General features: G+C 48.7%; 2 protein-coding genes across 8 annotated transcripts in view; one reads left to right on the top strand and one right to left on the bottom strand.

Annotated features, from left to right (window-relative positions):
- Positions 1 to 1,070: 1,070 nt before the first annotated feature.
- On the top strand, positions 1,071 to 15,985 carry SSR3 (signal sequence receptor subunit 3). 2 transcript variants are annotated; one of them, XM_040974849.1, is made up of 5 exons: positions 1,071 to 1,279; positions 2,200 to 2,326; positions 10,061 to 10,201; positions 14,286 to 14,417; positions 15,395 to 15,985. In XM_040974849.1, exons 1-5 carry the CDS (start codon positions 1,147 to 1,149, stop codon positions 15,459 to 15,461), a joined length of 600 nt encoding a protein of 199 aa, XP_040830783.1. In that variant the 5' UTR covers positions 1,071 to 1,146; the 3' UTR covers positions 15,462 to 15,985. The 2 variants fall into 2 exon arrangements, with proteins under 2 accessions (XP_040830783.1, XP_040830784.1); XM_040974850.1 differs by having other exon boundaries at positions 1,075 to 1,279; positions 10,061 to 10,159.
- A 4,458-nt stretch (positions 15,986 to 20,443) lies between these two features.
- The window catches only part of KCNAB1 (potassium voltage-gated channel subfamily A member regulatory beta subunit 1), a 370,144-nt gene continuing 364,569 nt past the window's right edge, over positions 20,444 to 26,018 (bottom strand). For 4 of the 6 annotated variants that reach the window (XM_040974843.1, XM_040974846.1, XM_040974844.1 and 1 more), the window contains 2 exons: positions 25,813 to 25,901; positions 20,444 to 21,232 (listed from right to left, as the gene is read on the bottom strand). In XM_040974843.1, the coding sequence (XP_040830777.1) occupies positions 21,143 to 21,232; positions 25,813 to 25,901 (179 nt within the window). In that variant the 3' untranslated portion in view covers positions 20,444 to 21,142. The remainder of the gene's footprint in view (positions 21,233 to 25,812; positions 25,902 to 26,018) is intronic. The other 2 variants (XM_040974847.1, XM_040974848.1) reach the window with 1 other exon arrangement.

Genomic DNA, 26,018 nt, shown 5'->3' with positions numbered 1-26,018 from the left:
CACATGGGTTCAGGGTCCCAAGGCTTTGGACTGTCCTCAACTGCCTTCCCAGGCCACAGGCAGGGAGCTGGAAGGGAAATGGAGCAGCTGGGACACGAACTGGCACCCATATGGATGCCAGGCATGAGGACTGTAGCCACAAGGTTACTGCACTGGGCCCCAAACCCAGGTATTTTTAAATGAATACTTTATGTTCTCTGAATTATTTAGTAAATCTTTTTTTTTTTTTTCCAGTGTTCTGTGAGTTAATGAATACCTGCAGACTTTGGGAGTACAAAGTGACTTCAAAAGTTCCAGGAAGATGAATTAAAAGCTGATGTGCAGTCTGAGCTTTCTTAAGACTTTTCTTGACTATTGGAGAATGAGAGGATTTCTATTTCAGGAAAACACTTTGGTAGAGAATCAACTGGAGAAGATGCAAGATGGAAACCCAGTTAGGAAGGACGTTGTGGAGGCCGATCAGCAGTTGGAAAGCTGAGGAGAAAGAGATCCTGAAACATGTTGATATAAAGACTCACAGCTGTTTCAATAGGCATCTTCAAGCTTTCCGAACTTCAGAGGAGACAAGCGCTACCATCTGCCCCACCACCTGCCCTCCATTGTGATTCTTCACTCGCAATAACTCGCAATGGGAGTCACTATGTGCAGCCCAGGGTTCCTCAAGTATTTAATGGAATATCAATGAAACAAAGCAGAAAGGGCTCTACATGTGTGCTGGGTGCACACTGAGGATGCTGAGCGTATGTGCGTTCGAGGAACGCACACCTTTAATTTTGGATTTCGGAAGACTTTAGATCGAGCCAAGCTGTCAGGAGCTGGAAGACACAATGCCAATAAAGTTTTGTTACTCTCTAAAAAGTACGCACGAAACTACAAATCCCGACCTGCTCTTCGACGTGGACGCGTCACACGGCTGGTCAGGACTACGCAGGTCTGGCCCGCTTGCCCAATCACAGAGGGAAGCCTGCGTGGAGTGACGCCAGGCTGGCCAATCGTGGCGGAGCTCTCGCGGCGTCTCGCCGAGTCCCGCCTCCTCGCCCAGCGCTGACGGGTCGTTCGCGGATACGGCGGCCGCCCGGGCGGGACGGAGGCCTGAGCTGGTGCGGCGTCCTGTGCGGCCTTCCCGGTCCGCGCTCCCGCTCCGCCATGGCCCCCAAAGGCGCCTCCAAGCAGCAGTCCGAGGAGGACCTGCTGCTGCAGGACTTCAGCCGCAACCTCTCGGCCAAGTCGTCCGCGCTCTTCTTCGGGAACGCGTTCATCGTGTCCGCCATCCCCATCTGTGAGTGCCGGAGCGAGGCGGGCCGGTGGGGGACGTGGCGCGGCGGGCCGGGAGGTCCGTGCCCTTCGGGGCTCTGGCTCCGGGGCCGCCGCGTTCCCGGGAGGGGTCGTGCTGCTGCATCGCGGGGCGCCTTGCGGAACCCCTGTGCTGAGGCCGGGGTGCTGGGATGGCAGCTCCGAGTCCGGGTTCAGACAGGCCCCAGCCGGGAGTCCGCTGCGCCTACGCGGCGTAGCGCCTGCAGCTCCTGCCCAGCCGAACGACCCACTTTAAAGCGTGTGCTTACGGCAACAGCTGCCTGCCCTCGAGCCGGCAGAAACGAGGGAGGTTGGCCCAGCGCGCCAGGGGTCAGCCGTCCGCCCCCCTTAAAACTTGTGGTAACCCTTTGAAGAGCAGTTAGCGGGCTCTCACTTGGAGCAGGAACTGTTCGCAGTCCCGGCCCGGATCAGTTTTAGAGCTGGGAGTTGCTGAATTTCCGTCTTACTGTATGTCTCATCGGTGCACTATTTTTGGGCAGTGGAATCCAAATGTATGTTTCTAAAGCCTTTATAAAACCCGACGTTTCCGAGGAGTTGGGGTGGAGCCTCTCGCTCGCCAGCCAGCCCAAACCCGCATGGCCTTGATTTCACGGACAGCCACGTCACCAAGCGAGGAGTGGTCTGGGACCGCACGTGGCGTTGTGCACGGCCCCCACTCAGACACGAAGTACTGGATGAATGAAGCTTGAGGTCTTGTGATGTTGGTGGGCTGGAGTTTCATTTTAGAAGCAGCAGGGCTGGTGGTAGGAAGGTTATGTTTTCCAAGGGCTCTGAGCTGGCCGTCCCTGGATGTCTGTGTTCGCGGCATGTTCCCTAGCCCTGACAGTACTTTTGCAGGTGACTGCTGTGCTGGTAGTGACTCTGTCCCCTTTTGTCTCCACTCAGGGCTGTACTGGCGAGTCTGGCATATGGACCTCATCCAGTCAGCTGTGCTCTATAGCGTGATGACCCTGATCAGCACCTACTTGGTGGCCTTCGCCTACAAGAACGTCAAGTTTGTTCTCAAGCACAAGTAAGTGCATTTTCTCGGGAGAGAGCGTGTGTTATTGCATTTGCTATAGTGAGATGCCCAAAAGATCGTTTGTGCATGTTGCTTTGACGACCTTTTAATTTGAGGAACGTATTTTGAGGGGAAGAAGCAGGTGAAGCAGGGCCAGTGGTCAGCGATGGACGCAGGCTTTGCAGTAGAATTTAAACTCTGAGGCAGCAGCCTTGAGCCTGGGGTTCATCAGAAAAGCAGATTCAGAGCTCTGTGAACACGGCAGAAGCTCTGGCAGGAGTTGTTCTGAGCTCGCCATTTACCACATGTATTCTTTATGGAAACAAAAGAAATGGCCTTTTCTTTGTGTTCAAATTAAAGTAATAAACTCTGAAGTTTTCAGTGTTAATTACATTTTGAGAAAATTTATTTTTATTGGAAAGGCATATTTATAGAGACAAGGAGAAGCAGAAAGATCTTCCATGCATTGGTTCACTCCCCAAATGGCTGCAGTGACTGGAGCTGAACTGAGCTGAGCTGAAGCCAGGAGCCAGGAGCTTTTTTCGGGTCTTCCATGTGGGTGCAGGGTCCCAAGGTTTTGGGTCATCCTCGACTGCTTTCCCAGCCACAAGCAGGGAGCTGGATGGAAAGTGGAGCATCCAGAATACAAACTGGCATCCATATGGGATCCTGGAGCTTGGAGGTGGAGGATTAGCCACTTGAGCCCATGTGTCAGCCTTGTTTTTCTTATAAATAAATGGAATGGAATGGATTTCCTTTGTGCGCTCTTTCCCCACCCTGCAGGCTGTGGGTGGTGAGCCTGTGGGTGGGTGCGGCTGTGGGTGGTGAGCCCCAGGGTGGGTGCTTTCTGTCCTGCCTGTCAGCATGGGGATCGGTAGTTTAGGGTGCATCCTGCTTACGTGGTGTAAAGCACCGTACCCTGTGTACCCTCAGCCACGTGACGCAGGTGCTGTCCTTGCATGCAGAGTCTTGGCCTCTTTGTTTGCTGTCACTTGCCTTGTGTCCCTCTGCTGTGTTGCAGTGTCCTCTGGGGCCCTGGCATGCAGCTGGCCAGCCTGCACTTTGAGAAGTGAGCCTCAGCTCTTTGTGTCTGTTCTTGAATGTGACTGCGCTCTCCTCAGGCACAATTCCCCTCATTTCTGTTTCTGCATATCTGTGGAGCACCAGGGTTCTTGCCTGGAGAACTCCTTCCTGTGCTTGGCTGTCCCCATGATGGGCTCCTCCTGGTGAGATGATCTCGGCTGAGCTTGCGAGGAGCGAGCAGAAATGCCCTGGGCAGCCGCACGTGGCCGCAGCACCTCCTTCCCCTGCCGTCATTCCGGATGCAGGAGCTCGGGTTTTGCGGCTGAGTTGTGCTGGACCAGTGCAGTAAGCAGCTTGTCATCCTGCTGGGCAGCCCGCTGCCAGCTGCCGATCCAGGATCCAGCCCCATCCAGCCCCAGCCCTGCTGGCTGGGATAGAAAGTCCTCAGACAGGACTTAGCCCTTTAGGATCCCCGTGGATCGCAGCCTCTTGGCGCCTTGGCATTTTCACTTGTTTGTGAATCATTTTTTTGTTACTTCTTTGGATTCAAAAGTCGGGTTCTTTTTACCAATTCATTTTTAGGTTAGGTTGCCTGAGAGTAACTGCTGTGTTTAAGTCCTTTAACATAGTTAATGGTGCATTTGGTTGTGTCAGGTGTCAGTGTTACTGACTTAATAGAGTCCCTGAGTGGAAGTTTTTTGTCCCAGTTTGGCTGAATGCGGCTGGGTGTTGGTGGCCCTGGGACTTGACTTCTGAGCCAGTGTCATCCGGCTCTGCGCTCCAAGCTCTGCTGCTTTTCTGTGCATGGTCACAGCATGCATTTTATCCATGCAGGCTTCAGATCCCTGAGCTGTAAAATGGGCTCACTTAATACCTCATATGTGGGGAGAATAAAATATGCTCACGTGTACTTGCCAAGTATAGTGGCTGACTTTTCATTTTCAAGATTTATTTTTATTGGACAGTCGGATATACAGAGAGAAGGATATACAGACAGAAAGATCTTCCGGCCACTGGTTCACTCCCTGAGCAACTGCAGTGGCCGGAGCTGAGCCAATCCAAAGCCAGGAGCTCTTCTGGGTGCAGGGTCCCAAGGCTTTGGGCTGTTCTTTACTGCTTTCCCTGGCCACAAGCAGGCTGCTGGATGGAAAGTGGAGCATCCAGAATACAAACTGGCATCCATATGGGATCCTGGCGTGTGCAAGGCGAGGACTTCAACAACTAGGCTACCACACCGGGACTGTGGCTGTCTCTTAATAAATGTTTATTTGAATGCATGTACAGGCTGGGGATAAGTGAATCCCTAGGAATTTTTTTGAAAGATTTATTTATCCAAAATGCAGAACAGCTGGGATCTTCTGTTGATTTATTCCCCAAGTGTCCCCTGCAGCCATCTGCTGGGCCAGGATGAAGTCCAGAACCCAGAATTCCATCTGGGTCTCCCATAAGGTGGCAGGACCCCAGCACTTGGGCCATCACCTGCCTCTCAGGCGGACTAGAAAGACACTAGATCTCAATTTTTGTTAATAAGATTTATTTATTTTTGTTGAAAAGGCAGATTTTCAGAGATAAAGAAAGATCTTCCATCTACTGGTTCACTCTCCAAATGGTTGCAATAGCTGGAGCTGAGCCAGTCAAGAGGCAGGAGCTTCTTGTGGGTCTTCCCTATTGGGTACAGGGTCCCAAGGGCTTGCGTCCTGCTCTGCTGTTCTCCCAGACTGCAGCAGAGAGCTGGATCAGAAGAGGAGGAACTGGGCTGTGACTGGTGCCCATGTGGGGTGCTGGCGTAAGCAGGTGGAGGGTTAGATCTGATTCTTGAACCAGGGACTCTGATATGCAACCAGGACACTGACAGGCTGGGGCTTCACTGCTCTGCCACACGGTCTGCCCATGCAAAGACGTTTTTAGCCCAAGAAAAGGCAATAAATGTTTTTCTCTGCGAGAGGTTCTGACATTTTGGTGTAAAAAATGGAAATGGGTTTTGTGGGTGCCCTCTTTTTTTAAAAAATTTATTTTGCTGATCTTTACATTCCCCCTTGTTCTAACACTGCTCTAGTCCTTTAGTGACAGTCACAAGTCCACCGTCCTTCTATTTACGTGTATCCTACCTTGTAGATATGAACAGTGGAACAAAGTCCAGGATCCTATTGTCAAGATATATTTAACAGTTTCATTGGGAATCAGTTTTTTATTCAGAAGTAGAGATGCTTTTTGAAGGTTTATTTTATTTGAAAGTTAGAGTTATAGAGAGAGACAAAGGTTTTTTTGTTTTGTTTTTTTTATTTATCTTAGTTTTTTAGGGTACAAAGGGTCAAGGACTACAGGGTGAAAGTGGGTAATATCATTGCTTCCATGCTAATATAATCATTTTGCCCTGTATCTGGGGTTAGGGGAGTAACAAAGGGAAAAGCCCCACCCAACCTCCCACCCATCCCCGATCCCCAACAGGAGGCTCGCTCCAAGGGCCCTGCTCAAACAGTCCCGATAGTTCATCAGTTCTGGGTTGCTGCCAATCTCACCGTCCCAACTGCAATGAAACCTATTCAGAGTCCACTGGCTGACAGTCTCTTGATGGTTGGGGTTCCAAGATCAGCAGTTCAGTTGGAGGGATCTCCAAAGAAACTTCATCTGAGATGATCCCAGATCTGATTCTTGTGTGAGTTTGCTAGAGCAGACTCCAACACCATCCGTCACACCAATCAGCTTATGCACGTGCTGGTCATTGTGATTGCTGGGTCAGTTCTGTTTCCAGCCCTGTCTTCCTCGTGAACCAACGGGTGTTGTAGTCCAGCTCGATCCTACCCACTTCATACTGGGTCCTCATGCAAACCAGTTGGAGCTGCAGCCTAGTTGGAGCGACACCCCAAAACCCCTATCAGTTCTGCCTCCTACCCTGGTTCCCGTGCTTGCCAGTAGAGACAAAGGTTTTTTTATCTGCTAGGTCATTTCCTCAGTTGCCCCAACTCTGATATAGGCTGGGCAAAAGCCAGGAACCAGGAACCTCACCCAGGTCTCCCAACACTTGGCTATCTTCTGCTGTTTTTCCAGACACAGTAGCAGGGGGCTGGAGGAACTGGGGACTCCAGGCTGCCCTTGTATGTGGTGCCAGTGCTGTGGGCAGCGGCCTCTCTGAGTTAGTGTCTAGGAGTCCTAGTGAGGGCTTCTCCCCGAGCTGTGCTTCACCAATTCTGCTTCTGGACACTAGCTTGTGTCTGTGTCCCAGCACTCTGACAGTGGAGGCGTCCATGTGGTTTTTACATTCAGCTAAGAGAAGTTCCTGCTGTAAGCCCTGGCCATTCTTCTTTGCTGATATTTTGTAGAAAAAAAACAGTTAAAAACAGTTTGATACTAAGTTACAAAAACTTAAGTGTCTGATCTCCTGGAGAGGTTCAGAGAGAAGGGTCGGCCTAGTGTCTCAGGAGCGAAAGTGCCTGGAGAGACAGTTGTTACATAATGTTACTCTGGTGAAGTGCAGTCCTGCAGCGAGGGCCCTAAACTCTTTGTTTTTAAATTTATTAAGTATTTGAAAGGCAGGATTAGAGAGATGGTAGAGATAGAGAGCATGCAAGGATACTCCTCTGTCTACTAGTACATTCCCCAAATGGCTGCCAGCCTGTGGCTGACCAGGCTTTCTGCCACGTGGGCGCAGGGTCCAGGCTGCTTTTCCAGGTCATTAGCTGAGAGCCGGATTACAAGTGGAGTTGCCGACAGCATTGCAGGAGTGGCTCAGCCTGTTGATCCAGTACCACTGGCCCCATTTTGTAGTTTTTCCCCCTAGAATTATTTGACAGGCTAAAGTAGAGGGGTACGCATGCACACATGATCATCCTCCTTACTTTTTAAATATTAAAAGCACAAGTTCTAGGGTTGAGTCTTTGGTGTCCGTTGAGATGTTACTGTTGTGGGGGTTGGGGCAGATGCAATAGCTCAAGTGGCTAATCTTCCAATTCCAAGTGCTGACATCCCAAACAGATGCCAATTCATGTCTCAGCTTTTCCACTTCCCTTCCAGCTCCCTGCTTGTGGCCTGGGAAAGGATGAGGATGACCCAAAGCCTTGGGACCCTGCACTCACATGGGAGATCTGGAGGAGGCTCCTGGCTTTGGATCAGTTCAGCTCCAGCCACTGCAGCCATTTGGGGAGTGAACTGGTGGATGGAAGATCTTTCTCTCTGTCTCTGCTTGTCTTTGTAAATCTGCCTTTCCAATAAAAATAAATAAAATATAAATCTTTGAGACAAAAATGGCAGCTGTTACTTGGGATGCACATATCCAACCTGAGTGTCTGGGTTGAGATCCCTGCACCTCTCTGGAGTGCAGCTTCCTGCTAGGTAAGCCCTGGGTGGCAGCAGGGGTGGCTCCATGAGCTATGTCCCTGCCACCAGCCGCCCACCTGCCACCCTCCCAGTCCTGGCTACTGCCTGGCCCCACCTTGCCTTGCATTTGGAGAATAAACCAGCACAGGGCAGAGGTCTTTCTCTCTTTGTTCCTTCCTCTCAAATAACATTTCTTTTTTATAAAAAATTAACTAATTTATATTTTGAGAGGCGTATTTACTGAGAAAAGAGACAGAAAGATCTATCCATTGGTTCACTTCCCAAGTGGCTGCAATGGTTGGAGTTGGCGTATCTGAAGCCAGGAGCCTGGAGCTTCTTCTGGGTCTCCAACATTGGTGCGGGGCCCAGACACTCACCCAGCTTCTGTTGTTCTTCCTGGCACATAAGCAGGGAGCTGAGTTGGGAGTGGAGCAGCTGGGACCAGAATCTGTGCCCGTGTGGGATGCTGGTACTACAGGCAGAGGGTTAGTTTTCTGTGCCTCCACACTCAAATGACATTTTTTTTTAAAAAGATTTATTTATTATTATTGGAAAGTCAGATAAGCAGAGAGGAGGAGAGACAGAGAGAAAGATCTTCTATCCGCTGGTTTACTCCCCAAATGACCGCAGTGGCCGGTACTGTGCCAATCCAAAGCCAGAAACCAGGAACCTCTTCTGGGTCTCCCATGTGGGTACAGGGGCCCAAGGCTTTGGGTTGTCCTCGACTGCTTTCCCAGGCCACAAGCAGGGAGCTGGATAGGAGGTGGAGCTGCCGGGATTAGAACCGGCGCCCATTTGGGATCCCGGCGTTGAAGGATGTGCTAGGCCACGTCGCCGGGCCCCTCAAATGACATTTTAAAAATATAATAACTGCTTCCTTCTCTTCCTTTTCTTTAGATTTCTAGAACTTTATTTCTTTTTCATTTTTTCCCTCCTGTTCCTGATCTTTGTGAAGTAACCTAGTTAAAAAGAAACTTGTAAAAACTTTACAAAAAAGGGCTAATTAAAGATCTTGTTTTTAGCAATATTAGTTTATTGAATTTTTGGCTTGAGAGAGGTACAGATGGGGTTATGGGAAAATTCACCGTTTGTGTGAAATGTTTATCTCAGACTCTTGTGGTGAATGAAGTTTGGAAACTGTCGTCTTGCACAATGTTTGAATTTCCTTTCCAAAGTCCTTCCCGATGGTATAGGAACGGGGAGGTTGCTGGGACACGGTGAGCTCATTTCTGTCTGGTCTACTTCCTGCTGGGAGGTGGCAGATGGGGAATTTGTTCAATTTTGCTGAAGATCATTCTGTATCTTGTGTATATATAGCCAGCCAGTAAGTTGCTCTTGTACTATAAAAGAAAGTGTGTTGTATTAAGGTGTCATGGTCTGCAGAGACTTCTAAATTTTATCATCCTTCAGTAGCAACTCCTGATGACTTGGACCTGTGGATTTTCTTTAGATATGTAATTTAGATTGACGGTTATTATGTACATTTTTTCCTCCTCTGACTTGACAGCAGAGGTCGCCTTTTGGATAACACTTCCGACCTTTTGCAGCTCATTCCTTGTTACCTTTTGATACAACCCACAAAAGTCAATGTTTAATTCAAAAGTGACACGGTCAGTCTCTGACTAAGTGGTATTGTTTCTTTTGAATGAAAGTGCCCTTTGGAGTAGAGTTAAAAGCATAACCTGAAGAAATTACAGCTTTTCTTTTTTTTAAAAGATATGTTTCTTTTTATTGGAAAGGCAGATATAGAGAGAGAAGGAGAGAGAAAGATCTTCCATCCACTGGTTCACTTCCTGAGTGGCCTCAACAACCAGAGCTGAGCTGATTAGGAGCCAGGAGCTTTTTCTGGTTCTCCCACGTCCGGGTGCAGGGTCCCAAGGGTTTGGTCGTCCTCTACTGCTTTCCCAGGCCTCATTGGATCCTGGTGCATGCAAGGCGAGGATTTAGCCACTGGGCTACCATGCCACACCCACCCACAGCTGTTGGTTTTTTTTTTTTCCCATTTGTTTATTAGCCTTTTTTTCCACTCTCCTGTAATTTCCTTGGAATTAAAATCATGTATCATTTGCTAATACTTTCTGAAATTTATTTGTTGAATGATTAAATTATAGGTCAGAACAAAATGTAGTTATAGTGATGTGTAGCTGATTGTGCTAATAACATTTGACTTTTATATCCATATCAGATACTTAAACTTTGGAAAATTTTCCCTTTTAAGCAGAAATCAAAGCACGTCTTGTAAGTTTCTTGGACTCCTTTTTTGGCTAGTTATACAGTGTAATAAACTCGGAACTTTGTGTCCGGTTGATGTGACTAAAGCATGAAGTGTCCGGTGCCTTCCTTGCTGTGTGTGTGTTTCGGAGATGTGTTCGGCCCCGGGACGTGTGACAACATCTTTCTTCTCTTCAGGGTAGCACAGAAGAGGGAGGATGCTGTTTCCAAGGAAGTGACTCGGAAACTTTCGGAAGCCGACAACAGGAAGATGTCTCGGAAGGAAAAGGACGAAAGGTTGGACTCTTACGGTGTTTGTGGTCATCGGAAGAGGAATGCGTTGGGGAAGCCCAGTTTTTATTTTGGAATATAGACTTTGGGCTTCGGAGTCGTAGAGGTGGCAATGGGAATAGTAGTAGCTGATCTTTTGAGTCTCTGATACTTATCAAATGCCTCTCTTTGGGTTATATGCGATTGACTTGCTCTTCTAAAGCCCCTCGAGAGAGGTACTGGTGGCAGTCCCACGTTATGCGGAGGAAACGAAGGAAGAAAGGGCTTGGATTTCTTGCGTAGCTTTGTAGATCGGTGCGTGGTGGATCCACAGTGAGAACCCAGGCAGTGTGATGAGCTGGTGCCGTAACTGCTGGACTGCAGGCCGGGGAGCTTCATCCAGTGCTCGGTCAGCCCGTGAGAGCTGAGCCACCTTAGAGAATAACTGGGTTTGTCTCCTGTCACTGAAATCTGTTCCACATTTGTTAGCCTCCACTCCCCGTGTTTCAAGCCAGCTGTTTTCTGAGAAGACTGGGGGAACAACAGTAACGTGAGAGTCATGAGGGGTTACTTTTCTTTAGATGTAGCATTAGTAAGGTGCTTTGTGGAACAGAATTTCTTACCACACTTTGTTCCAGAGACACTGGGAGACTTGCACTGTCAATGTATATATAAAACAAAATAATGCACTTTTAAAAGATGAGGAAGAAGTGTTTGAACAGGACTTTGGAGTCGGTCACAGTGGCTGAGCCCCAAACTTGCTTCTGAGCTTCTGAGAGTGTGGGAAGCGCGTGAGGTCATGCTGCTTTCACTGCCTGATGAGAAGCAGTGTGCGAGTCCTTCTGAAGAGAAACTTTCCTGGCACAGATTCCTGGAAGGACTTTATCAAGTGAATACTTATTTAAGGGACACTGAGTAACTTCATGAACAGTTTCTTCTACCGCGGTTTGGGAAGGGCACCAAAATATTATTGACATGATTATTTCCTGTGGCGGCTTTACAGAACGCAAGACATAATACTAACACCGTGCTGGTGAGAGGCGGGTGGGGGAGGCGGTGTGAGGTCTGGCTGCAGAGCTTTGTCGTGGCCTGCTTTTGCACCCTTTTGGAAACCCTTTCTATTGAGTTATAATTATTAGAACAGACTTTCGTAACTGGGATGTGTATCACAATTATCCAAATTCAAAGTGCTTGTTAGCGTTCCTTCGGATTGTGTGCACTGCATTGGGGTGGTAGGTAGTTCTCTTCTGACCGCCACCCTGGGCCTGGCGTGGGTGGGCACAGATCTCTTCTGACCGCCACCCTGGGCCTGGCATGGGTGGGCACAGATCTCTTCTGACTGCCACCCTGGGCCTGGCATGGGTGGGCACAGATCTCTTCTGACTGCCACCCTGGGCCTGGCATGGGTGGGCACAGATCTCTTCTGACCGCCACCCTGGCCCTGGCATGGGTGGGCACAGATCTCTTCTGACCGCCACCCTGGCCCTGGCGTGGGTGGGCACTGATCTCTTCTGACCGCCACCCTTGGCCTGGCATGGGTGGGCACTGATCTCTTCTGACTGCCACCCTTGGCCTGGCGTGGGTGGGCACTGATCTCTTCTGACTGCCACCCTGGGCCTGGCATGGGTGGGCACAGATCTCTTCTGACCGCCACCCTGGGCCTGGCGTGTGTGGGCACAGATCTCTTCTGACCGCCACCCTGGGCCTGGCATGGGTGGGCACAGATCTCTTCTGACCGCCATCCTGGGCCTGGTGTGTGTGGGCACAGATCTCTTCTGACCGCCACCCTGGGCCTGGCATGGGTGGGCACAGATCTCTTCTGACCGCCACCCTGGGCCTGGCGTGGGTGGGCACAGATCTCTTCTGACTGCCACCCTGGGCCTGGCGTGTGTGGGCACTGATCTCTTCTGACCGCCATCCTGGGCCTGGTGTGTGTGGGCACAGATCTCTTCTGATTGCCACCCTGGGCCTGGCATTGGTGGGCACTGATCTCTTCTGACTGCCACCCTGGGCCTGGCATGGGTGGGCACAGATCTCTTCTGACCGCCATCCTGGGCCTGGCGTGTGTGGGCCCTGGTTCTTGTTGCTGGGAGCTGTGTCAGGACAGGTGGGTTTCTCGGACATGGAAGGTGCTGAGTGTCATCAGCATTGTTGGTGTCGCACAGGAGCCCCGCACTGGGTACAGCTTTGCCCGGTCTGGGCTCATGGCTGATGCTGACCGTGGGTGGGACCAGACTCGCGTTATAGTCTTGGATATTTCTCATTTCAAGAGACTTGAAATAAGATCAGGCTCATACATTCCTCTTTGCCTAGTTGTGCGTGCTTCAAAGACCTGGTCACTTGGAATACAGACTGCTTACCACTCTGAGCATGCTTTAGAAGCACCGTCTGCCTCCTGATGGGCATAAGCAGAGGAGAATCACACTCAGTAACGTTTGTCCCGAGGCGTGAGGGTTATTTCCTCTTGATTTCCTGCTGCTCTGTCATTTGACGTTATGTGTAACAGCTGCCTTGCAGTCTCAAGTTTTCCCTTCGTGTAGGAAGCTCTGTTTACAAAAATGACTCCTTGGGAAGTGCTTGCCCAAACCAGATTTTCTACCAGTGAAGCTTTCCTGCAACCATTGGCAGTAAAGATCTGGAGGGATTTCTGATTGTTTTGAGACCAGAATATGGGTGGGCTAGAAAAAAGTTGGGAACGCTCTCGGGCAGTTCTGTATATTCACTGATGAAACCCATGGCCTCATTGGTAACTAGGGTCACCTACGAGACTGGGCCGCTGCTTTAATCAGAATCCTCAAGATGGTTCTGATTCAGGGCATGACAGAAGGAGAGGGAGGGAGAATGCCGTGCTAAGGCGGAGTTTATGTAAAGTCTGTGAGTGACCCACTTCAGGCACCTGTTCTCCTTGGGTCTTGAGCTGGAGCAGGGGTGGCCCATGTCCAGCCTGTAGACCGTGTAAGGCCCCTGGAATCTTCTGATCTGGTCCTACCAAGGCAACTACAGGAGAGACTCAGGATTCAATAATCCATGGCAGACTTATTTTATTTTTAAGCTGATAGTTTTTGTGTGATCCACGAATGATGTAATAAATATCCCCATGAGTCTTGATAGAGAAAGGGTTCCCCACCTCTGTGTCAGAGTCTCAAAAATGGAGGTGATTGGTTATCTAGCACTAAGCTGTGTTAGGACTATGCATCCTACTGGGTTCGATTTTCTCTGGCCAATATTAGGATTTTCTAATGATGTTAGGACAGCAAGATTCCCATATTTACAATTTCATATCTAAACTCTGAGTTCAGAAGACATTTGATAGTTGGCAGGTGCATTTAATGTAATGTCCTTCCCTTTGATTTTTTTGTTTAAAATGACCTACAATAAATATGTATATATACACAAAATGACCTACAATAAATATGTGTATACACCCAACTAGTGGGTTACAAGATACCCTTGTAAAAACTGCTGCTGTCCAGAGTTAATACTGACGGGGAATAAGGGCTGCCCTATGCACTGGCACCCAGGACTTTCCTCCTTTCTGTGTGAAGAGGTAAGGCTGGTAACATGCTAATAATATCATAACAAGTAAAACAGATAGGAAAATGTAAAAGGGTTTTTGCAAAAGTGAGAAAATGCTGATCCAGCAGATTGAAGTCAAGAGGTTTAATAACAGTCTGTTTCTGAGAGAGCACAGCTAGTTTTGGGCGTTGGAATTGTCTTTTGCGGTGTGAACTTGAGGGTTGAAATTCATAAGCTGTAAAGATCCTCAAGTCACCAGGACACAGGTAAAGAAAGTTCCGTCAAGCTGCTCATCAGTCAAGCTTTAGGGGAGGTGCTGGGGCGGGTGCTGGGGTGCTGGGGCAGGTGCTGGGGCGGTGCTGGGGCGGGTGCTGGGGGCTCCCAGGGGTTGCAGTGAGGCTGTTCCTTCCCCTGTAGCCCTGCCTGATAGGCAGCAAGTGTTTAATTGTTCTTGTTTTTAGCACTAACAGAAATAGCTTTTTCAGTGACACAAAGGATCGTTTTCACTAAATTTAAAATCAAAAACACATTCTCACCTTTGAGCATAAAGAGAAACTTGCGTTATGATCAACTAGAGCTCTATAGTATTTAAGGTTTTTAAATCATAAACTTGTTTAATTTGTTTCTGTGTCTCCAGAATCTTGTGGAAGAAGAATGAAGTCGCTGATTACGAAGCTACAACATTCTCCATCTTCTATAACAACACTCTGTTCCTGGTCCTGGTCATTGTAGCCTCCTTCTTTATTTTGAAGAACTTCAACCCCACAGTGTATCCTTTGTAAGAAGCCTGACAGCAGTGGGTCCCTGTGGTTTCAGCCTCTGCAGACCTCGGAGTGGAAGAAGGCTGCTCGGGAGTCAGTGGGATAACTGATTTTAGACAAGTTTGTAGGCATTTGCAGTAACTTGGTTTGACTCAAAATTCTCTGAAGTTTGCAGATGGTATGATAAGTAATAAGCATTACAGAACCACCCTACATTGTGGGATTTATGTACAGCTTCTGCCAAACAGGTTCTAAGAATCTTAACAAACTGGACTTTGATAACTGCTGGCTTAAGGCATGAGCCTGCTGCTATTCTCGGACTTGGGGTTGGATGGGTGGCTAGTGTAGTTAAATAGACACAGTTCATAGTATTCAGCAGTGTGTCTTTATTTGAGCTTGTGGGCAAGACTTGGTCGTCTCTTATTAAAGTAACACCCTTAAAGGAATGTACCGGAATGTGCAGCCAAATTGTGAGCAATTGGAGAATATGGTGTGGTAGAAGATCAGATGCCCTCAGTTTATATCTTCTGGGAACGCTGAAGTCGTTTGCTGAAAACTGTCCGTTTTGTAGGCTGGGAATAGCTGTGGATTTTGAGAACCTCCTTGCTTTTTCGAGCCAGTTACATCAAAACAGTGATTGACAAGGAGAACGTGCTTTCCCTTTGCTGCTGGGGGGGAGGGAGAACAAATTTCTCTCCGTGTTCTTTGATCAGGCCGCTCCTGAAGGTTAAATAGGATTCAGATGTGTTCTAGGTTTCTGTCCTGAGTTTTCTCTTTAAAATTGGAACCCATTTCCTGTGAGTGTTTTTCATTCCCAGTGGTCTCCTGGCTTGTAAACTGAATTTGCAAACAATGGAGCCGCACAGCCTGGTGAGTTCACTGGGCGTAGGGAGGGGAGCAGTGCATTCCAAGAAACGGTCTCTTTCATTTTGTTGACAAAGTAATTTTGTTTTCTGAATTTTGCCTTAACACGAAACTCTTACAGGAACTACATTTTATCCATCAGTGCTTCCTCCGGACTCATCGCCCTCCTGTCCACTGGCTCCAAGTAGACCACGGCAGCTTAGTCCCCGGCTCTGTAGCCGCGGGTGGCCTGCGGTACAGGGTGGTCAGGGTGGGAGGCACACAAGATGTTTTTCTAGTCTGGAGTTTGAGGGCTTATTTAAAAAACTCTCCAGAATGTAATCCAGTATTTGTTTATTGGCTCTTTTTGACAGTTGTTTAAATTAAATAATCAAAAGGGAGACTCCAAGTACCAGGACATTTATTAAAAGGCAAGAAGTATCTCACAATGTGTAATAATTACACAAGTGGGGAAAGTCACTCGTTTCCTTGGTCTGTCAGAGGTCACTGTAACCTGGGTGAGGCTGTTATTATTTATAATAGTAGCAAGAAGTTAATAACAGGTTCTCTGTGTTCCCAGCACAGTATTATGACTTTGTAGAAACCATAAATATCAGAATGAATCCTCTTCCCAGGGGACTGGACAGAAGCTTCGTGTTGACACCTCTCTGAATTTCTCATTTGAAGTAACTCAATATTAAAAATGTGGTTTTTCTAATTTGTGGATGCAAAACGTGTGGAAGAGTTGTTATTTTTGAAAGAAGAAAGGCAGCCAAGGTAGTAATCTAAAAATAGTGCGGAGGCATCTGAGCGTGGTCGTGCGGGGCTCAGGCGGGCTGCTCGGCCTGCGCCTCTGGCCCCGGTGCCGGAGGTCGGTGTGACCTGCCATGTTCTGATGTGTGAAGACATTGGACTCATTGTTTCCTCTGGCCAGGGACTCGGGCCACTGAGATGTTGAGAGCCTCTTTTGCTGATTATTGACATGTGAAAGAGACCAGAGTCAATTTTAGGGGTGGAATTCTAAGAAGCCTTTGGGTGCTTGTCAGCATTTTCCGTGAGGACTTTCCCCACTGGCTGCTCAGGGCGCCCTGGACTCGGAGTCCATGAGCTCAGCTCCTGCAGTCCAGCTCGTGGCAGGCTCCTGTAGGGTTTGGGATTTTTGATTTTTTAAAAAGCAGATTTTACCATTTCTGCTGTGTTTCATGACTTAAAAAGGTTTGGGAATTTTTTTAAACTGATACTATGATATTGATATCATATCACTGTTAACTCTTGACCACCCTAGTAATTTCCTATAAATGTTATCTTAAGGAAAGTATATTTCTAAGCTTTATTTCCCACTTGTTGTGAGATGATTGGCTTTCAGCTTTAGAAGAGGGCGAACGTCAGAACTGTTGCTGCTGCGCACTGTGCCTGGATCGCGTGCCTGGAGGGAAGCCGGGCACCGTGGTCCCTTCACTCAGTGACCCGGATCAGCGTCTGCAGCTGAGGATCATGTCTCAGAGTTGCGGTTCTTTACCTTTCTTAGGTGTGTTATTTTCTGAGTGTCAACACTGGATCGTGTGTAGTGGTTTGACTTTACCGTTGGTGGTCAGGAGTTTGTTGATCGAACGCATTCACTTATCCCGTGGTTGAGTTTTGGGAAATGCTTGCCACTAGGTGGCAGTGCCTTGCAAATGGGGACAAGCCCACCAGCATTCCCAGTGTTCTGTGAGAGAGGGGAGATGGGGGAGCAGCCTCATGCTAAGGAATTCCTCAAGTTAATGAGCCGGGAATATATACAAAAATGAATAGAATAAGTAGAAATTTCTGTCCTGAGTTTTTCCCAAGGTATTCTTTTCTGTAACTGTCTATGCTGTAAGATACTTGTACCAAAGCACATAAGGCATACGTTACCGATTTCCATTAAGGATTTATTCCTCTGGTACTTACTGTTGGCTAAGACCTTTCCACAGAATTCTCCTCCGCCCCAAAAAAGCTTCTTGGCACATAGGTTTGTGATGTGCAGAATCTGATTTAGATAAGAACACACTGCAGAATCATCCTAACAAGGCTCCAGACCAATACCAGCAAGTAAGATCCTGCTGCAGTGGGATTCAAAGCGATTCATGTTTTTTAAACCCTTGAGAGGTAGAAGGTTAAAATACTGGAACGTCTTCGTTTTCCTACTCTTAGTTCTCTTGTTTACAGCAAAATAAAAATATTGGGTTGAAATTTACTGGTTGTCTTTTTTGGTATGTGGCAACTTAAAAATACTAATACCTCTGATTAAACTTTGATTTTTTTTATTATTATTATTTTTTTATTGGAAAGGCAGATATACAGAGAGGAGAGACAGAGAGGAAGATCTTCCGTCCGATGATTCACTCCCCAAGTGAGCGCAACGGGCCGATGCTATGCCGATTGAAGCCAGGAGCCTCTTCCGGGTCTCCCACGCAGGTGCAGGGTCCCAAAGCTTTGGGCTGTCCTCGACTGCTCTCCCGGGCCACAGGCAGGGAGCTAGAAGGGAAGTGGGGCTGCTGGGATAGAACTGGCGCCCATATGGGATCCCGGGCATGCAAGGCGAGGACCTTAACCACTTGCGCCACCGCGCCGGGCCCTAAACTTTGATTTTTAAAGTTTCGATTTCCCCTAGAGTTTCTGAGAACCCTGTGGTAAGTACAGGACAGTGGCACTTTGTCAGCTGTCACTGCACCGGAAGAAGTGAGTGTCAGGGCTCTGCCGCGTTGGGCCACTGTCCTTCCTGCCCTTGGTTTCCGTGTCTGTAGGGAATGTTCCAGTCCATGTTGTGCCAGGAGATAGGCCAGGAAGGGTACATATGTTGTACATGGCTCTGGTGAGGTGACCTTCCCTCCTGGGACTCTCGGGCAGGGAGTTGCTCTAAGGTTGAGGGGTTGAGAGGATCTTTGCAGTGTTAGAAAGGTGGGAAGAGCGGTCTTCCTCTGGCTGGCTCAGTCCCCACGTGGCTGTGATGGCTGCAGCTGGGCCAGCTCAGAGCCAGGAGCCAGGAGCTTCCCATGTTGATACAGGGGCGCAAGCACTTGGGGCATCCTTGATTGCCTTCCCAGGTGTGCTAGTAGGGAGTTGGATTGGGAGTAGAGTAGCTGGGACTTGAACCAGTGCCCAGATGGGATGCTGGCACCCACCACAGGTAGCAGCTTTACCTGCTACATGTTGCAGGGGTTTACTTTATTGGAAAAATGGCTATCCAGTCTCCACATCTAAGTAATATCTGTTTGCTTCTTTTTTTTTTTTAATTTTATTTTTATTGTAAAGTCAGATATACAGAGAGAAAGATCTTCTGTCTGATGATTCACTCCCCAAGTGACTGCAATGGCCAGTGCTGTGCTGATCCAAAGCCAGGAGCCAGGAAGTTCCTCTAGGTCTCCCACGTGGGTGCAGGGTCCCAAGGCTTTGGGCCATCTTCAGCTGCTTTCCCAGGCCACCAGCAGGGAGCTGGATGGGAAACGGATGGGAAACGGGGCCGCTGGGGCCACTGGGGTTAGAACTGACACCTATGTGGGATCCTGGCGCATTCAAGGCGAGGATTTTAGCCACTAGGCCACCGCACTGGGCCCTGTGTTTGTTTCTTATTTGATGGTTCTTCTTGTTGAATTTGAGAAGCTTTAACCTTAGTGCATAGTATTCTAAAATCCAATGAGAAACTAGCCATACCTGTTTTCCAATAATAAGGGAGACGAAAGGGGGCCAGTGTTTTATAGTGGGTGAAGCTCCTTTGTGCCTCACCAGCATCTCATATGCAGCAGTTGGTGTCTCAGCTGCTCCACTTTGGATCCACTCACTGCTGATGGCCTAGAGAAAACAGTCTGAGCCCCTGCTACTCATGGAGGAGACCCAGTTCTTGGCTCTTGACTTTGACCTGCTGAGCCCTGACCGCTAGGAGGACTATCATGGGAGTAAACCAGCTGGTGGAAAGTATGTTTAACTCTGAAAGGAAGAGAGCGAGATCTTCATCTGGGTCACTCCCCAAATGGTCACCACAACCTGGCCTGTGCTGGGCTGAAGCCAGGAGCTTGAAATTCCATCTGTGTTCTCTGAAGTGGAGCGGCTGGCGTTCACACTGCATGCTCGTGTTACAGGCAGTGGCTTAACCGGCTGCATCACAGTGCTTGCCCTGAAGTTTGCTTTAGATTCCTGTACTCAGCACTGCTGAGCTGGTGGCAGTTTGTATCTAGATGACATTTACTTTATGTCATCTGTGTTTTTTAGATAGAAAGCATGCCTTATAATGAAGGATCAGATAGTAGTTCGTGAGATTGAATGCACAAAATGCTTTTATTGCTCTGTGCTAATGAATTGCATTTTCCAGTTGACAACTCAGCTGACCTAGCAGCCCAGTGAGTTCCTGGGCTGACGACTCTGGGAACAACTGAAGAAATCCATTTGCATCCATCTCATTCCCACAGGCCCAGCCCCAAGCTCCCTGGTAGCATACAGAGGTAGTAACGGACAAGAACATGTGATGTTATCTCCAGCTAACATTTTAATGTTTAGAACTTAACCGTGAAATACATGTCCGGAGGTGATGACAGAAAACAGGACTTTAAGACAATTCTTTTTCTTGTAAACCCCAAAGTGATTTCTGTATGGGGAGCCTGCTGGCCACATAAATTAGAATTTCGTACATGCTCATGTCCAAATAGAGTTCAAGAACCACCCTTAAGCCCACCTTTCCCCTCTGCCCGCAAAGGAAAACCGTGTTTCCCTCTTGCGCAGGTAACCCACACACCCAGTGTCAGTGCCGGGTTTTCTGCGGTGGGGTATGTTTTGAGAGTAGCCGGTAGTACCAGAGCTAGTGTGACAGTGCAGCAGCGAGTCCGTTTAGTCCATGCAGAGAGCTTTCGTGCATATAGTTGATTGCATATACTGTATTCTCTAATTAGACAGGCCTTTAACCTCCTGCCCATCCCTGGGCAAGTTCAGAGACCCCCCATATTCAGAGAGAGCCTGTGGTTAACTTCGTGTTCATAACTCCTCAGGAGTGCCAAACATTGAAAAATGGCAGTGCTGTTAAACAGTGAACATGGGCTTTCTGGTTGCTTTATCTACAGAACAGTGTGTGTATTATTTTTAAAGCTCAAATATTTAAACTTACAGAAGCTGTGCCTACAAGCAATTGAAAGTATAAAGCAAGTTTTAATAAAATGTAGTAAAAAAGAACACTTAATTGCAGGTACATTACATTTTATTCAAAGCTAAGTTTCCATGTGGTGCAGTAACTCCTTCCCTCATAAACTATGCATAATATTTCTCAAGTTATGGGCTTTCATATTTTAGCATCTGTACGCATACATGGAGGAAATACCATTATTAGGATCCTATTGGACACCCTGGGTAAATTGTAGCACAGGGCCAAGCAACAGTAAGTATTTAGAAGGTAATGAGCAAGTTTCTAGAAATTTCAGTCTTGTAGAAACACAGGTGAAACAAAACTTGCTAATATGAATGTGAAAATGGAAAACTAAACTTATTTCTGACAAGGATATCCTACTGTTTCTTACACAATTCATACTGCATCTGTGGATTTTGTTATTTGAAAAAATAGATCTGTACGGCATTTAAACTACCAAGTGCCTGAAGCTGTGGGCTTCCCCCCGTTCCCACTGCGTAAGCGTGAGGTGTACAGCGCAAGGACAGGCGACTCCAGTCCGAGGTAAGAAAATAGAATGGAATTTCTTGGTTGTGAGTGTTCAGATGTGCTCGCAATCCAGGGGCACAGTGGTAGTGACAGCAGACACCGCAGAGAATCCAGGGACACTAGAGGCTGAGCAGCGGGCTGCTAAGTGACTCGGAGAACTGGCTAGTAACGCGGTTCGGTGGGCTACAGGCCGCTGTTGGAACCATGCAGCTTCTGGGCTCATGCACTGCCTTAGGATCTGTAGTCCTTTTTGCTGTAGGGTTTGTTGCGCAGTATGTTATCAATCTCATTGACCACGTGGGATGTCATCTTTGGGAGAACCTAAGAGCGGAAGTACAAATGACATAGTTAGTACTGCTGGTCACGTGTTTTCTGTGATCATTAATAAGCACCACCGTGTGTAAACTGCCACTGGGATGCAACCTCCCCAGGAGACTCGTCGGTTCCTCGAAGCCAGCTCTTGTTTGCTGACTGAAGAATAAAGACAAGGAGTGAGCGAGTTCATGGAAATAAAAGTGGGTCTATCCAGCAGAAATATAGTAACAAATGTTTTGAAACTAAAGTGAAATTAACATTTTATTCCATTCAGAATTTCAGTATATAATCAATATAGAAAAGTAACATGCTTTCTTTAGTCCGTCTTTAATATGCCCGTGACTGCTTTATGTCTCTGCATTTGGACACGGCCCAGCCTACTTTCACGCTCTCGGGCCACAGGTGGCCAGAGGCTGTGGTTGCTCACAGCACAGGTCAGAGAACAGTCACAGCAGTCCGTCTGCAGGAACCTGGCACAGGGTTCATCACATGGGCATGGAGTAGCGTGGGACTATGAGGCGGTGGGAGTGTGGCAAAGTTAGCGATAGGAGGAGCTGGGGTAGAGTGGAAATCCCAAATGCCAGGTTATCCTGGCATTGGGATTGGGCTGTACCCTGCAGCCCCTCTCAGAAGGTCTCGTCTGGGAGTGATCTAACCCTGGGAGGCTGTTTGAACAACAGCTTCTAGGGGCTGAAAGAGGACGCACATGTTAGAATATGCAGTCCAACCCAGAAACAACACGTTCCTTGATAAGGGTAGCCATAGCAGCTTGGGAAAATGGGAGCCGAGAGGCATTTTGGAGGATAATGCAAGGCTGACACTAAAGGGTTGGTGTATGGAAGAAGTTGTCGGGGGAGAAAGCTTGCAGCAAGGTCGTTTGGAGTTGAAGGTGCCCGTGGGCTGTCTGTGGGAAGTGCAGCTGTGGAGCTTCATGGTTGTAGGGGACTGGATGGAGGGCGTGGAGCCCTTTGCGGGACAAGCTAAGTGAGGCCTGGGAAAGGATGAGCTCACCCGGACCAGTGTTTACTGTGAACAGTGGGCCAGGGGCACCTGTTGCTCCATAGGAAGAGGGACAAAGGCTGACTTTCTGGAATGGTCTGACCCTGTGTGGAGACCGTGGTGAATGCAGTTATGACCGGCTCTGAGGTTTCGGCTTCCTTTCTGCAGCAGTCATGTTGGCCGAGGTGACCTTGTCTCCACTAGTGCTGTTCTCAGAAGTCTGGAGGTTTGGCAGGACAGTAGAGCAGCTCAGCCTGGGAAAGTCGTGGCGCTGGGTAACACTGACCGAAGCTAAAGGCACCAGCTGATTTCCCACTGCCGTGTCCCTAGATTGTGAGACCGCTCACAATCTAGAAACTAGATTGTTTTGTGTCTAAATACAATGTGTTAGCTATGGGAGGAGGAAAAGTCTTCATTTATTACATCCACATGTCAGAAGAGATTTAAACACCACATGCAACAGCCCTCCCTCCCCTGCAAAGCATTTCAATGAAATGTGAAAAAAAATCAGAAGATCAACATTTTCAAGGGAAGCCACACTTTCAGGATTCTAGATGAAGTCTCTAGACTTCTAAAGCATGTTTAAAACATTTGCAACTCTATAAAGTTATGAAACACCCCCGCAGGCCTTCAGTATTGGAGCTGTTACACTTCTGGAATAGTGATGGCACTGGAGGCCTGGCTGGCGGTGCCAGGCTAGTGGCACTGCCCCTCTGGACGTCAGGGTGCAACAGGTTTGGCTGGGCTGTGGTGGTGGTCCCTGTGTGGGCGGAGGAGCAGTGCCACATCTGGGCATTTGAATTGTTGATGGCAGCTGGGGATTAGGTTCTGGGGAGGTGGAGTAGGGAGCTACATGGCCTGGATGTGAAGGGCTTGGCCGCAAGGAGACTGATGGGAGGGTTGTAGAGCTGGTGGCGGGAGAGGTGCCCCTTCTGGGTAAGGGGAAGGTGGCCAGCCGTGCAGGTGCTGGCGCACTGTGGGCAGTGAGTGAGGCTCTGACTTACACACACACATACACACTCACACTCCTTGCACTTTTGCACACATTTGGGCACATTTCATCCCTTGGGACAAGCTGCCTACCTAGCCTGTGTGAAATGGCCTTTCCTCACAAATACTGTCATTTCACTGTCCCAGTCTTCTACAGTCAGTGCTGCTGGCCCTCTGTCTCTGCCCCCAACTTCTTCATCATCTGCTTTTTGCCACATCAAGGGGGCCAATCCCCACTTGCCAAATGCAGCCACTTGAATGCGAGGTCTGTACAGGTGTGTACAGGTTGGCCTGGTAGGTCGCCCTTTCTAGCTCTCCCTGGGCGGTCTGACCTCTCTGGTTGGCAGTGAGTACCCTGTGTTCACACGCTGAGAAGCCCCACTCCTCGTTCTGCCTTCCAATACAGGATGTCTTTTTCTCAGACCTGCAGGATTCGTTCTCTCCCCTCTGGCCTGGACAACTGCTCTTGGCTTTCCTTCTCAGCACAGTGACCAGAGCAGTCAGATAGGAGCATGTCTCTGCAAACCTTCCAAAGTGTCTGTTACTTGGAGAATGAGTGCTGAGCCCATGGTGGCTGGCTCCAGCCTCTTGAGCTGGGTCACACTGGCCTGAGGTTGCTGTTCCTGGAACAAGCCCAAAAGCCTCTCACCCAAGGGCTATTTTCGTGTTCTCCATGGCACCTGCGAACGGACTCTTCACATGGGAGCGAGTGTGAAGAACGTGAAAGCATGTGGAAGGCAAATGGCACTGGAGTTCAGCTGTCCCAGAAGGGCCTTTTGCAAAGACTGCTTAATGGAGGCCCACACATTTCTGAATTAGTCTCCCAAGGTGTCCTATTTATTTACTCGATAGCCCTTTTTGCTATCTAAAATTAGACTGTAGGTTTATTTGTCAGTTATATTGATCAGTGTCTTCTGTTGGAAGAAAAGCCCCTGGCAATATTGTTCTTGTTCCCTGTGGTATCCCTAGTACCTGGCCCCTAATGGATCCTCACTGAACTGCCGAATAAATTCAGGGAAACAGTTTTAATTTACTCTTAACCTGCTCACAAGCTCTGAAAAGGCAGACTGTGGTCCTTAGCTCCTCCGGTTCCTCCCTGTCCTAGCTCGGTGCCAGGCATAGACTCAGTGCTCCAGAAATGCGAGTAGAATTGAAACCATAGGAGTGAATTACAGTTCTTTTGTGCCAGACTGTTCCCCTAGCCTCTCAGGATGGTGGGACCAGAGCTGAAGTGAAAATGAGAGGAGGCAGGCTGTCACAGAACAAAGCATTCCCCATGTAGGGGGCAGGGATGTGTGCAGGGAGCCCGTGGAATTGTGGGCCAGGGATGGGGTTCTTGGCTGTGGAGAGGCAGTGGGACTGTGTTTTACAAAGGATTTTCTAAGCTTAATCAAATTTGTCCCCACCTTCATCTGCTTCCTTCGGGCAAAGGCAGCGGGGCTACTGGCTTGTTTCAGTGACAGGTGGGCAGGGGAGAAGCTGGGAGACAGTTCTGGTCTCCAGGGAGCCTGTCTCAGCAGGCTGTGGCCCTGGCAGGAGTGGGGGGTGCCATCGTTTGTGGGGTTAGCGTCTGGCAGGACTGGGAGGGGGGCAGGCTCAGTACTGAGATGTGACTGTTGGGGAGCACCAATCTTAGCCCATCTCCCTAGACGGGAGCACCCATTGTCCCACCCTTCTGCTGTCCGTAGCAGGCAGGTTCCAATGCCCTGCCTTCCCGGGAGGCGAGGGGTTTGGGGTTGGGCCTCTTAGCTTGTTTCTAGGGAGAAATGATGCCTCAAGTCCAAGATAGAAGACAGAGTCCATTTCTCTTGAAACACGGCAATTTCCCAAAGCAGACAGTTCTTAAGTGTTAATTTAGGGTCATAGACTGTGTGGCTAACTGGAAGGTCAGTAGAACAGCAGGAAAGACGCAGGTCTCTGACCCCAGGGGCCTTGCATTGCTAAGGAGGGTCACGCAGTTAAACTGCGTAATCATAAATGTTACAACGGGGAGAGGAAATACAAGGGTGCTTCAAAAAGTTCATGGAAAAAGGAAGTGATGCTACAAAAAAAATCTTAAAATCTTACATAGTACATAGTTTTCTTTTGCATAACACATTTTCCGTGAAGACTTCTTGTGTACATGGAGTCTTAAAAAAATTTTTTTTGCCTCCAAATATACCTATCTCAATTTTTTTTCCATGAACGATTTTTGTTCCCTCATTTAGGAAGCCTCAGAGTAGAAAGGAGGTGTGTGGCACACAGTAGGGATGCGGTGAACCTGGTGGAAGGAATGCACGGATGACTGATGTGTGTGTGCTGTTGTGTGACAGTTACATTTCAAGCAGGTGCTGCAGTGGGCTGACAAGGTCAGTGCCAGGTGTGGGCCCGGAATACAGTGTGCCATGGACACAAGCCCAGCTGAGAAGTGAGCCCCAGGAACCTCGCCTGGAACTCAGCAGGGCACAGCCGTGGATCTGGGCTCTGGGAGCTTGTTCCGGCACCCCTAAGGTCTGCTCTGCCCTGACCCTGCAGGTCAGCCATGGCAAGAGCCAGGCTGTGGCCTGGAGTTCTCCTGGAGCTCCCTGAAGTCAGCCCTGGAGGGCTGCGGGCCTCACCTGAATGGCACCAAGGTTTTCGATGAGTTGTTCCGGAGTGGATGTTCCCAGGAGTACGGAGCTCACACCCTCGTTCCTCAGGCACCAGGCTGTGAAGAAAGAGTACTGGGTCAGGGTCCCCGTGTTTGCTAGTAAAGAGGAGCTACAGCGAGGCGTGCTGCAGCTCAGACCTCTCTTTGTTGGGTGGAGGAGCTGCAGCTGTGGGA

Source organism: Ochotona curzoniae, unplaced genomic scaffold (assembly GCF_017591425.1).
Source record: "Ochotona curzoniae isolate NIBS_2020 unplaced genomic scaffold, NIBS_Ocur_1.0 contig_2599, whole genome shotgun sequence".
Taxonomy (NCBI): Eukaryota; Metazoa; Chordata; class Mammalia; order Lagomorpha; family Ochotonidae; genus Ochotona; species Ochotona curzoniae.
The sequence above is the reverse complement of the archived record's forward strand: the minus strand, read 5'-3'. Positions and strand labels throughout refer to the sequence as shown.